Source organism: Somniosus microcephalus, chromosome 13 (genome assembly GCF_052327205.1).
Source record: "Somniosus microcephalus isolate GS21.2 chromosome 13, FLI_Smic_1.0, whole genome shotgun sequence".
Lineage (NCBI taxonomy): Eukaryota > Metazoa > Chordata > Chondrichthyes > Squaliformes > Somniosidae > Somniosus > Somniosus microcephalus.
This window is the reverse complement of record NC_140999.1, coordinates 16,083,982-16,096,889: the sequence shown is the minus strand read 5'-3', so window position 1 is coordinate 16,096,889 and position 12,908 is coordinate 16,083,982. Positions and strand designations below refer to the sequence as shown.

The 12,908-nt window shown below is 57.2% G+C and overlaps 1 protein-coding gene across 2 annotated transcripts in view; it reads left to right on the top strand.

Annotated features, from left to right (window-relative positions):
• LOC147108089 (uncharacterized) overlaps positions 1 to 12,437 on the top strand; it is a 48,998-nt gene extending 36,561 nt beyond the window's left edge. Inside the window, exons 2-3 of one of the 2 annotated variants that reach the window (XR_015080516.1) lie at positions 11,289 to 11,451; positions 11,607 to 12,437. Coding sequence is in view for 1 of the 2 variants with exons in the window: in XM_086004555.1 (XP_085860681.1) it covers positions 9,675 to 10,193 (519 nt within the window). In the remaining variant the exon portion in view is untranslated. Of the gene's footprint in view, positions 1 to 7,833; positions 11,452 to 11,606 lie in introns of those variants that run through there. The other variant, XM_086004555.1, reaches the window with a different exon arrangement.
• The last annotated feature ends 471 nt before the right edge of the window (positions 12,438 to 12,908 follow it).

The window sequence follows — 12,908 nt, the reverse complement described above, 5'->3', positions numbered from 1 at the left end:
TGGCGTGGCGTTTTGCCGACCGGCGGTAGCGGAGGTCCCCAATGGAGGGCTCTCTATGCGGGAGTCCTCCCTTGTTCCATCGGGGACTTGGCCTGGAGGGTGTTGCACGGAGCGGTCCCGTGCAATAAGGTTTTAAGTAGGTTCACGGACTCCCAGGCCGCCTGCATTTTTTGCGGCCTGGAGGAGTCCGTGTTTCACGTTTATATGGATTGTGAGAGGTTGCAGCCCCTCTTTCACTACTTGAAGGGGCTGCTCCTCGATTTTTGGTTGCACTTCAGTCCCACGCTCTTGATCTACGGTCACCCGGTGCGGAGGGGAGCGGACAGGTTGGAGGACCTCCTTGTGGGCCTGCTCCTGGGCCTGGCTAAAAGAGCCATCAATTGGTCCAGGCAGCGGGCGGTCGAGGGGGTCGTCCAGCCGGATTGCCTGCATCTCTTCCGCGGCCATGTTCGCGCCCGGGTGGCCCTGGAGATGGAGCACGCGGTGTCCGCCGGTGCGCTTGAGTATTTCCGCGACCGGTGGGCGCCGCGGGGACTGGAGTGCATCATCAACACGGATAACCAAATTTTAATTTGATTTGTTAAGCTTTAGTTGAACTTTTGTTTATTTACAGTCGAATTGGTTTTTTTTGGGTCCAAATAAAAGAGTACCCTCTGTTCAGCTGCAAGCACGAGCAGAGGGAGCAGCCAGACTTTGGAGAGTGGATTAAAGTGGTGGTCCCCTGACCAGGAAGAGGAGGAGAACGTTGGACCACCACCACCAACTCCACCATCATTACATCAACTGAGGTGCCTGGAGAGAGAGGACAGAGGAGGAGAAGGAGAAAGGAGGCCTACATCAACATCAACCAGGGGAGAGGCCTTTCTATCACTGCCTCCCCAATTTGGCCTCCACTTCAGGAGAGGGAGAGAGGGGAGAGAAACCAACTGCTTGAAAGGAGGGAAGAAAACTTCATCCGGAACATCTACAGGTGGGTGTTATTTGGGGCACTCTCCCAAGACTTTGTATTTTAGGTGGGGGGAGAAAAGAAGAAGCAAGGCCGGATCATCAAGGGGTGTAGTGTGTGTGTGTGTGTGCTCTTGTTAAAAGCTAGGCCACACACACCACTAATTAGCATCCCTTCTACTGCCTGCCCTGGGAGAGCTTGGAGCTGCCCAAGGTGAAGTCCTTAATTTAATTTAATTACATCGTTAAGACCTGTTGCAGGACTAAGCCTGGGCTTCTCCAGCTTTTCCAGGTGAAGACGTCTTCTCCCCCTGCCAGAAGACCACCATCACCAAAGACTTTTTCCATCGGAGAGTGCAACCCTGCCTACACCCACCCACCATCCTGAGTGGCAACACTGCCCTTTGCGGCCTCCCTCCTTCCCACCCCCCCACCTCTCTCTCTCTCTTTGTCTCTCTCTGCCTGTCTTTCTAAGGCACCTTAGTTTCATCTATTTTATTAATTGCCAATTGAGCAGAGGGGCGAGGGCTCCTCTCCCAATTTAAATCAATAAGGAGAGAGGTGTGTCCTCATTTTAATCAGCTCCCTCTGCTCAATAGAGGACAAAAAAATATATATATACACCGAGGCCATTAACACCTTCAGGCCTGTGACTTGGGGTGAGTGTAGCCCTTAAAAAAAGCACCCCAGAATGGCGACTGCATCTTCGCCGGTGGCGGGGCCAGCCGGGACCTATGCGAGAGTGGTAGCCACAGCCACAGCTGCTCCCGCTGTTCCTGCTGCCCCGTCACCTTTTCGATTAATAACAAAAAAGCTTGGGGTGAAGAGCTACACTCACCCCACTATGACCATCGAGGCCTGCGTCAAGGCCATGGCTGGGGTTGTCGGCCCCTCAGCCATCGTCGCGGCCTCGAAAATGTATGGGAAGGCTGTGTTCTTCCTGGGGTCGGAGCGGGCGGTGTCCCTGGCTGTCGCCAAGGGGCTCACCGTGGGCGGGACCTTCCTGCCGGTGGATCCTCTCGAGGCCACCGCGCAGAGGATCATTATTTCCAACGTCCCGCCCTATGTTCCTGGTGAGCTCCTCCTTCCCCATTTGCGACAACTTGGGGAGGTGAGGTCGGGGATCACGCCCATCCCGCTCGGCTTCCGGGAGGCCAGCCTTCGCCACGTCTTCTCCTTCCGGCGCCAGCTGTTTATCCAGCTGGCGCAGGAGGAGGACACTGAAGGGGCGTTCGTCGTCCTCCACGAGGGGACCGCCTACCGCGCCTTTTGGACGTCGGACGGTGTGAGGTGCCATGCCTGCAGGGAGGTGGGGCACATCAAGAGGAACTGCCCTGCCTCCAAGGCCGCCGGATCATCTCGTGCGGCCGAGGCTGGCGCCGCCGCTGCCGCCCTTCCCCCCGGATCTGCCCGCGCGTCAAGTACGTCTGATGCGCGGTTGACGTCGGGGGCCGATGCCACCAAGGCCTCCGGCGGGGGGGAGGGAGCGTGTCCGGCCGGAAAGAAGGCGCGGGGAAAAAAGAAGCACCTTAGGGCAGGTCCCCCCGTGGATGGTGAGCCCTTGCCCCTTGAGCCCCTTACACCCGCGCTCCTCGCGGAGTTGATCAGGGCAGATGTGAGCGGGAGGGGCCCCGTGCCCGAGCCTGTGGCCGCAACCGCCGCAGCGGTAATGCCAATACCTGCGGCCGGGCTCGGGCCCGAGGAACCCGACCAACCTGCTCCGCCGGAGGGAGTCGAGGAGGAGGCCTTTGCAGACATGGAGGTCTCCCTCGCTCCCTCCGTGCTAAAAAGAAGGCGCGACCCCCTGGATGAGGAGGAGGACCGGGAGGAGGGAGGTACCTCCGAGCAGGGGGAGTCGTCGCCCGCCGCGGGTACAGCGCCCCCCCGCCCCCCCAGCGCTGTCGTCATCACCAGCGATCGGCAGGGGTCGCCTGTCCCTCGGGAGGCTGAGGCAGATGTGTCTGTCCAGCACGTGCCTCCCGGGGATGGGGATGAGACCCTGCCCGTGGGGGGGGTTGCGGAACAACCCGCGGCAGTAATTGAAGTTGACCTTTTATCGGTGTCGTTACCCCTCGCCGGGTCGGGCAGCCTGGGGGCTGGGTCGGGCGAGCTCGAGGATAATGAGCTCGCCCAATGCGACCCGGACGTCTCCCAGGGGATGCTCGTCCTGGTAGAGCTTTTAATTCAAAACCCCCCGTCCGCTGGGTCGGAGGTTGGTGGCGGGGAGGAGGATGGCCCCCTGGCTGCGTCTCTGGTGCCGGATGTACTGGAGGAGCTGGAAATTGTTCTCTCCCCGGTTTCTCCGGTCGTTCCGGCGTCTGAGGCGGAGGGGAGCTCTGAACCGCCGCCGTCTTCTGGCCCGGCACCCCTAGAGGAGCCCAGGGAGAAATCCTCTGCCGCCGATCCTGGGGGTGGGATCCGGGCGGAGGCGGGGCTGGCTGGCGCGGCCGAGTCGTTCGCTTCGCACTGCGCGGCGGACGGGTCGGCCGCTGGTGACGACCCCCTGGAGGAGGATGGGGACTCGGTGATGAGCACGGAGGACGATTCGGACTCCAGCGCCGATGTGGCGATGGATGACCTCGTGCCCCTTGCCGAGTCTCCCCTCATTTCCGTAAGGGAACTCCGGGATTTTATGGCCACGTGCCTGGGTCAGCGCAATAAGGTCCGGCTGGCCCTCGACAGGTGGTCGGAGCTGGCGCTGCTCATCGATTCCGTCCGCGCCGCCGTTAAGATCTTGGGCGCGGACGAGGGTGTGAACCCGCTCGAGCTGCGTCGGCTCACAACGTTTCTCACTGGGCTGCTGAGGAAGTGGCGGCGGACCAGCGGCTGCGCTTCCTCGCCCCGTTAGGTGTAGGTAGAGGTTGCACTATGCTTCTGACATGAAGATAGCCAGCCTCAACATCAACGGCAGCAGGGAGGCGCGCCGCAGATTCAATAACTTCTCGGTCCTTCGGGACGGGAAGTATGCGGTGTGCTTCCTGCAAGAAACCCACACCGTTCCGGGAGACGAAGCCACGTGGCTCCTGGAGTGGCAAGGAGGGGTCAGCATGAGTCACCTCTCCAACAATTCCAGCGGGGTGGCTATCTTGCTGGCCCCGCATTTTCAGCCGGAGATCTTGGGGGTCAAGGAGCACGTGCCGGGCCGCTTGCTCCATGTCACTGTTCGCCTGGGGGGCGTGCCGCTCCATCTAGTGAACGTGTATGCCCCTCAGACCAGTGCGCAGCAAGTGCGCTTCTTCGAAGAAGTGTCCGCTCTCTTGGGCTCCATCGACGTGGGCGAGTGCGTCATCCTCGGGGGGGATTTTAACTGCACCCTCGAGGCGAGGGACCGTTCGGGTCCCCCGCGAAGCCCGGCGGCGATGGAGAAGTTGAGGGACCTGGTTGGGTCCTTCGACTTGGTGGACGTCTGGCGAAATCTCCACCCCGACTCCAGCGCCTTCACTAGCGTGAGGTCTGGGGGAGGAAGGTCCAGAATCGACCGCCTCTACATTTCCCGGGCGTTCGTCTCCTGCGTTCCGGCAGCTTCCGTGCGGCCGGTGCCGTGCACGGACCACCACCTGGTGTGGGCGGAGCTCGCTCCGCTGCACGCGCGGGGGGGGTCCGTGTACTGGCATTTTAACAACCTGCTGCTGGAGGACGCACGGTTCCGGGATTCGTTTCGTCGATTCTGGGCCGACTGGAGAAGGAAGCAGGGGGGCTTCCCCTCCTTGAGGCTATGGTGGGATGTGGGCAAGGCTCACATCCGTCTCTTCTGTCAGGAGTACGCGAAGGGGTCGACCAAGAGGCGGGAGGCCCGGGTCGGGCGGTTGGAGAAGGAGGTGCTCGACCTGGAGTCCCGTCTCGGTCAGGTCGTCGAGGACCCGGCCCTGCGGAAGGTGTACGAAGAGAAGAAGGGCGCGCTGAAGGACCTGCAGCTCGTCGGGTCCCGAGGCACGTACGTGAGGTCGCGGATCCAGCTCCTGCGGGACCTGGACCGCGGCTCCCCCTTCTTCTACTTGCTGGAAAAAAGACGGGGGGTCCGTAAGCAGCTCTTGGGGCTGCTGGCCGACGACGGATCTCTGGTCTCGGATCCGGAGGGAATCAACGCGGAGACCCGCGCCTATTACGGGGCTCTGTTCTCTCCGGATCCGTCCAGCGAGGATGCGCGCAGAGTTTTGTGGGAGGACCTGACGAAGGTTGGCCCGGAGGGCGCCGAAAAATTGGACGCTCCGCTAAGTCTGGCGGAGCTGACCGGCGCCCTCCGCCAGCTCTCTAGGGGAAAGTCCCCGGGGCTGGACGGGCTGACCGTGGAGTTCCACAGGGCGTTCTGGGACATCTTGGGGGGCGACTACGCGCGGGTCCTGGGGGAAAGTTTGGCGACCGGGGAGATGCCCCTCTCTTGGCGCAGGGCGGTCATTGTCCTGCTGCCTAAGAAGGGCGATCTCCGCCTCCTTAAGAACTGGCGCCCGGTCTCCCTCCTCAGCACGGACTATAAAATCTTTGCCAGGGCCATGTCTGCTCGCCTTGGCACCGTGCTGGCCCACATGATCCACCCCGACCAGTCCTACACGGTCCCGGGCCGGACCATTCACGATAACATCCATCTGGTCCGGGACCTGGTCCACCACTCCCAGAGGGCTGGTCTGTCGGTCGCCTTCCTTTCCCTGGATCAGGAGAAGGCGTTCGACAGGGTGGATCACGAGTATCTCTTCGGGACTCTGCGCGCATTCGGGTTCGGGACGCATTTCGTCGCCCGGATCCGACTTCTGTACGCCGCCGCGGAGTGTCTGATTAAAGTTAACGGGTCCTTGACGGCGCCCCTTCGCTTCGGGAGGGGGGTGCGTCAGGGATGCCCCATGTCCGGTCAGTTATATGCCATTTGCGTGGAGCCTTTCCTGCGCCTCTTGCGGAAGAGGTTGACGGGACTGGCTCTGCAAGGGCCGGGCGTGGAGGTGGTCCTCTCGGCTTACGCCGATGACGTGCTCCTCACGGTCACGGATCCCGCTGACTTGCGGAGGATGCGGGAATGCCAGCAGATTTACTCGGACGCATCCTCCGCCAAGATCAACTGGGAGAAATGTTCCGGACTCCTGGTGGGTCAGTGGCGGGTGGACTCCCTGCCGGAGGAGTTCAGGCCTTTCGCCTGGAGCACCACGCACCTCCTCTATTTGGGAGTCTACCTTAGCCCTGCCGAGGACGCTTGGCCGGCGAACTGGCAAGAGCTGGAGGCCAAAGTCACCGCTCGCCTAGGACGCTGGACAGGACTGCTCCGAGTGTTGTCCTACAGGGGTCGAGCGCTGGTCATAAACCAGCTGGTGGCCGCCATGTTGTGGTACCGGTTGGTCACTTTGATCCCTCCCCCTGCGTTTGTCGCCAAGATTCAGAAGAAGCTCATCGACTTCTTCTGGGACAAAAGGAAACACTGGGTCTCTGCCGTGGTTCTGTGTCTCCCGCTTAGGGAGGGCGGTCAGGCGCTGGTGTGCCTTCGCACCCAGGCTGCGACTTTCCGTCTTCAGACGCTGCAGAGATACCTGTACGTCGAGAATCCTCCGAGATGGTGTGCGCTGGCGACGTTTTTCTTCCGCCAGCTGCATGGCCTCAATTACGACACGCAGCTCCTGTTTGCGAAAGTGGGCAGCAGGCGTGCCGGCCTGCGGGAGCTGCCTGTCTTCTACCAGGAACTACTATGGGTTTGGAACTACGTCGCTTCCAGGCGGAGCTCTCCCCCGTCAGGAGTGGCGGCTCTCCTTCGGGAGCCGCTGCTCAGGAATCCGCACCTCCACGAACACGGGTTCGGGCGGCTGGCGGAGGGTAGGGCTGTGGCTGGCAAGGTGACCAGAGTCGGGGACCTGCTCGATGGCGGAGGAGCGGGCTGGATGGCGCCGGAGGAGCTGGCGCGGCGCCTGTCCTGGGCCAACGTCCAGCTTGCGGTCGAAACCATCGAATCGGTAAAAGCGGCACTGGGCCCCGACTCCACTAGGTGTATCGAGGCGGCTCAAGCACGTGGGGCGATCCCGTCCGAGCTTACCCCCGTTCGGACGGAATTCCTCATCGGCGCCCGGCCCCGAAACTCCCCTCGGGAACCGGCGCCTCACAACTTGAGCCGTCTCGAGGAAATACCCTCCGTGCCTTTTCATTCCGCGCGGAGGGGTTTCCTGTACGGGCTGCTCCTGCACACTCTCCACTTTGCCATCTTCGTCTACCGTCCGGACACGCCTTGGCGTGGCGTTTTGCCGACCGGCGGTAGCGGAGGTCCCCAATGGAGGGCTCTCTATGCGGGAGTCCTCCCTTGTTCCATCGGGGACTTGGCCTGGAGGGTGTTGCACGGAGCGGTCCCGTGCAATAAGGTTTTAAGTAGGTTCACGGACTCCCAGGCCGCCTGCATTTTTTGCGGCCTGGAGGAGTCCGTGTTTCACGTTTATATGGATTGTGAGAGGTTGCAGCCCCTCTTTCACTACTTGAAGGGGCTGCTCCTCGATTTTTGGTTGCACTTCAGTCCCACGCTCTTGATCTACGGTCACCCGGTGCGGAGGGGAGCGGACAGGTTGGAGGACCTCCTTGTGGGCCTGCTCCTGGGCCTGGCTAAAAGAGCCATCACTTGGTCCAGGCAGCGGGCGGTCGAGGGGGTCGTCCAGCCGGATTGCCTGCATCTCTTCCGCGGCCATGTTCGCGCCCGGGTGGCCCTGGAGATGGAGCACGCGGTGTCCGCCGGTGCGCTTGAGTATTTCCGCGACCGGTGGGCGCCGCGGGGACTGGAGTGCATCATCAACATGGAAAACCAAATTTTAATTTGATTTGTTAAGCTTTAGTTGAACTTTTGTTTATTTACAGTCGAATTGGGTTTTTTTTGGGTCCAAATAAAAGAGTACCCTCTGTTCAGACAAAAAGAGTACCCTAAAAAACAAAAAGAGTACCCTCTGTTCAGTAAATACCTGTTATTATTGTTCTGCAGTCCGTGTATTATTTATACTCGGACACTACAGTAAGTGACATGAATCAGTCATTCATGAAAGAAAGACTTATGCAATAATACTGAGCAGCCTACGGGTGGCGCTGTCCAGGGAGAGTATAAATACTCGGGCACGGGCCCAACTTGCGCAGGACATTCTTAACAGGAACTAGTGAAGGACACAACTAGACCTCCATGTTGTAAAACAGTTGATTAAAGCTTTGTTTAACGCTTAGACCAAGTGCCTCGTAGTTTTCTTACGTTAGTAAGTATGATTTATATTGAGCAGGTGCATTTCCCAGTCAGCCATTGTGGGAAATCAAATATTCCTTTTAAGATGTTGTTTTTTTTTAGCCATTGACCTTGGCTGCATGACCTTCTCTGTGCTATGTCCTATACCTCTGAGCACACTTGGTCATCCCGCCTCCCCCCGCCCGTGTCGTGCGACAGTTGGTTTTATATTGATCACTGTATCAGAAAGAGCTGATGACCTTCAGCAGGCTTTCCGCTTTCAGTCACTGAAACTCTTTCATTCAACAGCTTCACCTTCTGAAGAAAATGGCATCCATTTTTAACTTCAGCAAGAAGTGCAGAAAAAACCCATTCTTTTGTTGCTGGTGGACATGTTTAGGATGCTTTTCCCAGGACATTGTGGTGACATTTAGTGTGAATGTCCTACAGCAGGTATTGCTTACATAGGATATAGGACACAGAAAGAGGCCATTCGGCCCAACCAGTCCATGCCGGTGTTTATGCTCCACTCGAGTCTCCTCATCTAAATCTATCAGCATAACCCTCTATTCCCTTCTCCCTCATATGCTTGTCTAGCCTCCCCTTAAATGCATCCATACTATTTGCCTCAACCACTCCCTGTGGTAGCGAGTTCCACATTCTCACCACTCTCTGGGTAAAGATGTTTCTTCTGAATTCCCTATTGGATTTCTTGGTGACTATCTTATATTAATGGCCTCTAGTTATGCTCCTCCCCACAAGTGGAAACATTCTCTCTCTATCCACTCTATCAAAACCTTTCATAATTTTAAAGACCGTAATTAGATCACCCCTCAGCCTTCTTTTTCAAGAGAAAAGAGACCCAGCCTTTCCTGATAAGTATACCCTCGTATTTCTGGTATCATCCTTGTAAATCTTCTATTCGGTCACCCCTCAGCATTCTTTTTTGGGGAGATAGGTAACATGATTCTTTTGCCAATCACCTTAAACCTGTGCCCTCTGGTTATCGACCCTCCGGCCACAGGAAACAGTTTCTCCTTATTTATTCTATCAAAACCCTTTTCTTTGGAACAGAGGCGGCTGAGGGAAGACCTAATTGAGGTGTATAAAATTATGAGGGGCCTAGATAGAGCGGATAGGAAGGACCTATTTCCCTTAGCAGAATGGTCAATTACCAGGGGGCATAGATTTAAAGTAATTGTTCGGAGGTTTAGAGGGGAATTGAGGAGAATTTTTTTCACCCAGAGGGTGGTGGGGGTCTGGAACTCACTGCCTGAAAGGGTGGTAGAGGCAGAAACCCTCAGCACATTTAAAAAGTACTTGGATATGCACTCGAAGTGCCGTAACCTACAGGGCTACGGACCAAGTGCTGGAAAGGGGGATTAGGGTGGAGAGCTCTTTGTCGGCCGGCACGGACACGATGGGCTGAATGGCCTCCTTCTGTGCTGTAAATTTCTATGAAAGGCTGTGGCCTAGTAGCGGGAGAGGAAAGAATCGGGACGAGGAGGCGGTTAAATTATATCCTGAGAGAGTATTGCCAGCAGCCTAGGAGCAGGCTGAGCACCCACCGATGCAGACCGTGCACCCACCGATGCAGGCCGAGCACCCACCGATGCAGGCCGAGCACCCACCGATGCAGGCCGAGCACCCACCGATGCAGGCCGAGCACCCACCGATGCAGGCCGAGCACCCACCGATGCAGGCCGAGCACCCACCGATGCAGGCCGTGCACCCACCGATGCAGGCCGAGCACCCACCGATGCAGGCCGAGCACCCACCGATGCAGGCCGAGCACCCACCGATGCAGGCCGAGCACCCACCGATGCAGGCCGAGCACCCACCGATGCAGGCCGAGCACCCACCGATGCAGGCCGAGCACCCACCGATGCAGGCCGAGCACCCACCGATGCAGGCCGAGCACCCACCGATGCAGGCCGAGCACCCACCGATGCAGGCCGAGCACCCACCGATGCAGGCTGTGCACCCACCACCTCTGCTGCAGAGGCAGCAGATCAGGGGATCAATCAGGGTAAGAAAATCGGGGAAATTTATTCAAAATTGCCGTACAGCAGAATCCAGAGTTAACTGACACCTGCTGGAGTTTCTCCCCTAGAGTTTGTTGAGATCTGCGGCAATGTGGGAGACGATTCTTGGAGCGTATTGTCACAATAGTGAGCATAGGGTGTCAACTCAGCGTAAGCAAGGATAGAATTATGGGAATAGTTGCAAATTAAATACTGGAAGGCCTGTGATTCAGCCTGGACATTCATAGCAGCATCGACACCTCTCAATCAGATTATTTCCTTTTAATCACTCCAATTTCTTCAGTATTCTCTATAGGATTATTTCCAACTGTCAGTTATGCTCTCTATATTTCAAATTATTGGGAAAATTGATATCGCCCATTTTGGGGCGCTAATATCGGCCGGGCGCAAAGTTTAGCGCAGACTGCGAAATTCGTCTCCGTCGCCCCCGGCAGGTGATTTGAGCGCTAAATCAGGCGCTACACACCTCTCTTAAGGCGCTAATGTCGGGGAGCGAGGCGCTACCTCAGAACGCTACCGAAGCTCAGGCGATGTCAGTTACCCCGGTACTCAGACAGACTGGCGCCATCCAGTTCCTAAAGGAGCGGGTCCATCTTGCTGCACAGCCACACCCTGCTCATTGCAGTGTTTGACCTTGGCCTGCAAACACCTACAGATACTCCTCAAGCAATTGTGATGGGTACTCAGAGGCCCAGGGAGAGAGCTCGGCGCTCTAGCGACCAGGCATTGGTGGCTCTGGTTGTCGCTGTTGAACAGCGATGGGCAGTGCTCTTCCCAGAGAGTGGCAGGAGGCCATTGCCCCGCGAGTTTAGAAGAGTCTGGAGGGAGGTGGCCCAGCATGTGTCATCGAGGAGCCTGGTGCCGAGGACACATACACAGTGTCGTAAAAAGTTCAATGACCTCACTCGGGTGAGCACCTGCTTTTCAATACCTCTACATCCCACCATCTCAACTTCACTCTGTGTCCAGATGGTGTAAATACCCAAATGCCCAACACTCATCCAACAACTATGGCCATCTCATAAAAGTCACATGCACATCCCACACCTTGCACACATTAAGGGCTATTCAACTATGATAGGCACATCTGCCAAACACATGGCTGCACACTCACTCACACGCTGTCCTTTTTCTTGCAGGCCAAGCTTTCGCATAACCGATGAGAGCAACAGCGGACAGGAGGAGGACAGGCGGAGCTGCACCCCCTCACAGAATTGGAGGAGAGAGTCCACAGACTCATTGCCAGCCAGGTAGTAGGCGCTATGGCCATTGGAGAGGTCAACCCCCTTGGGGACAGCAGTGGTATGTTAATCAGCTTTCGCTCCTCTCTCATACCACTTGCCCCTCACAACACCAGCCTTTTACACTTTCAATCCAACTAACTGTCTCCAGTCCTTGCTCCCTTCCTGCCCCCCTGCCCTCACGCTAAAGCCACTCTTGTACCTTCCTGCTTTCAGATAGTAAACCACCAGCTGACCAGCCTGTCTCTCTGCCTCCCAGTGGAAGCAACGCCCCAGACGAGGTGGAAGAGGAAGTCGGAGCCTCCACGCCTGCGCCTCCCGAGGGTGAAACTTCCGACACTGGGGCCACGCGTTCCCTGGAGGGGAGCAGGGGTTAAGCATCTGATGTGGGTGAAGCTCCGGGACCCAGCGGGCTGCAGCAACGCCATGGGGGTAGGGAAGCTCGGGGGCCATCTCCCCGGAGGGTGAGTAGGCGTGCATGTTCTGCTGCACAGGACTCGGATGAGGACCTCGGCATCGCGGCCATGAATACGCAGGCTTTGAGCATGCACACTGAGCTCATGGGTGCAATGGCAAGGGTGCCCGAAGGCATGGATGCACTGGCTAGGAGTGTGGAGGAGTCTGTCGCTAGCACAGCTGTCATCTGTGCGCAAACCCTCGATCCCATCCTTGTCTCGTTGCAGAGGATGGTTAAGAACATAAGAACATAAGAAATAGGAGCAGGAGTAGGCCAATCGGCCCCTCGAGCCTGCTCCGCCATTCAATAAGATCATGGCTGATCTGATCCTAACCGCCAATCCACTATCACAGAACCATCTCCTGAATCTAACAGAATTAGACACACGAAATAGGAGCAGGATCAGGCTACATGGCCCCTGGGCCCGCTCCGCTACCCACAGGGCCATGACCGATCCGAACCTAGACTCATGTCCAAATTCCTGCCCGCTCCCCGTAACCCTTAATTCCCTTTACTTCTAGGAAACTGTCTATTTCTGTTTTAAATTTATGTAATGATGTAGCTTCTACAGCTTTTTGGGGCAGCATATTCCATGGACCTACCACCCTCTGAGTGAAGTAGTTCCTCCTCATCTCAGTTTTGAAAGAGCAGCCCCTTATTCTAAGACTATGCCCCCTAGTTCTAGTTTCACCCATCATCGGGAACATCTTCCCCGCATCCACCCGATCCAACCCCTTCACAATCTTATGTTTCAATAAGATCGCCTCTCATTCTTCTGAACTCCAATGAGTCGAGTCCCAATCTACTCAACCTCTCCTCATATGTCCATCCCCTCATCCCCGGGATTAACCGAGTGAACCTTCTTTGTACTGAATTGCAGGGAGACCGTGGGGACCCAGAGCCCATGCCACCTGTAATGGGTGAGGTGGCAGGATCTATTGCAGCACAGGCCGACGCAATGCAACGGCTTAGTGCTGTAATCGAGTCATTGGCTGGTGCCATCCAGTCTCAGACTGTTCTCATGCAGTCTCAGATTGATGCCACGCAAGCACTGACTGCTG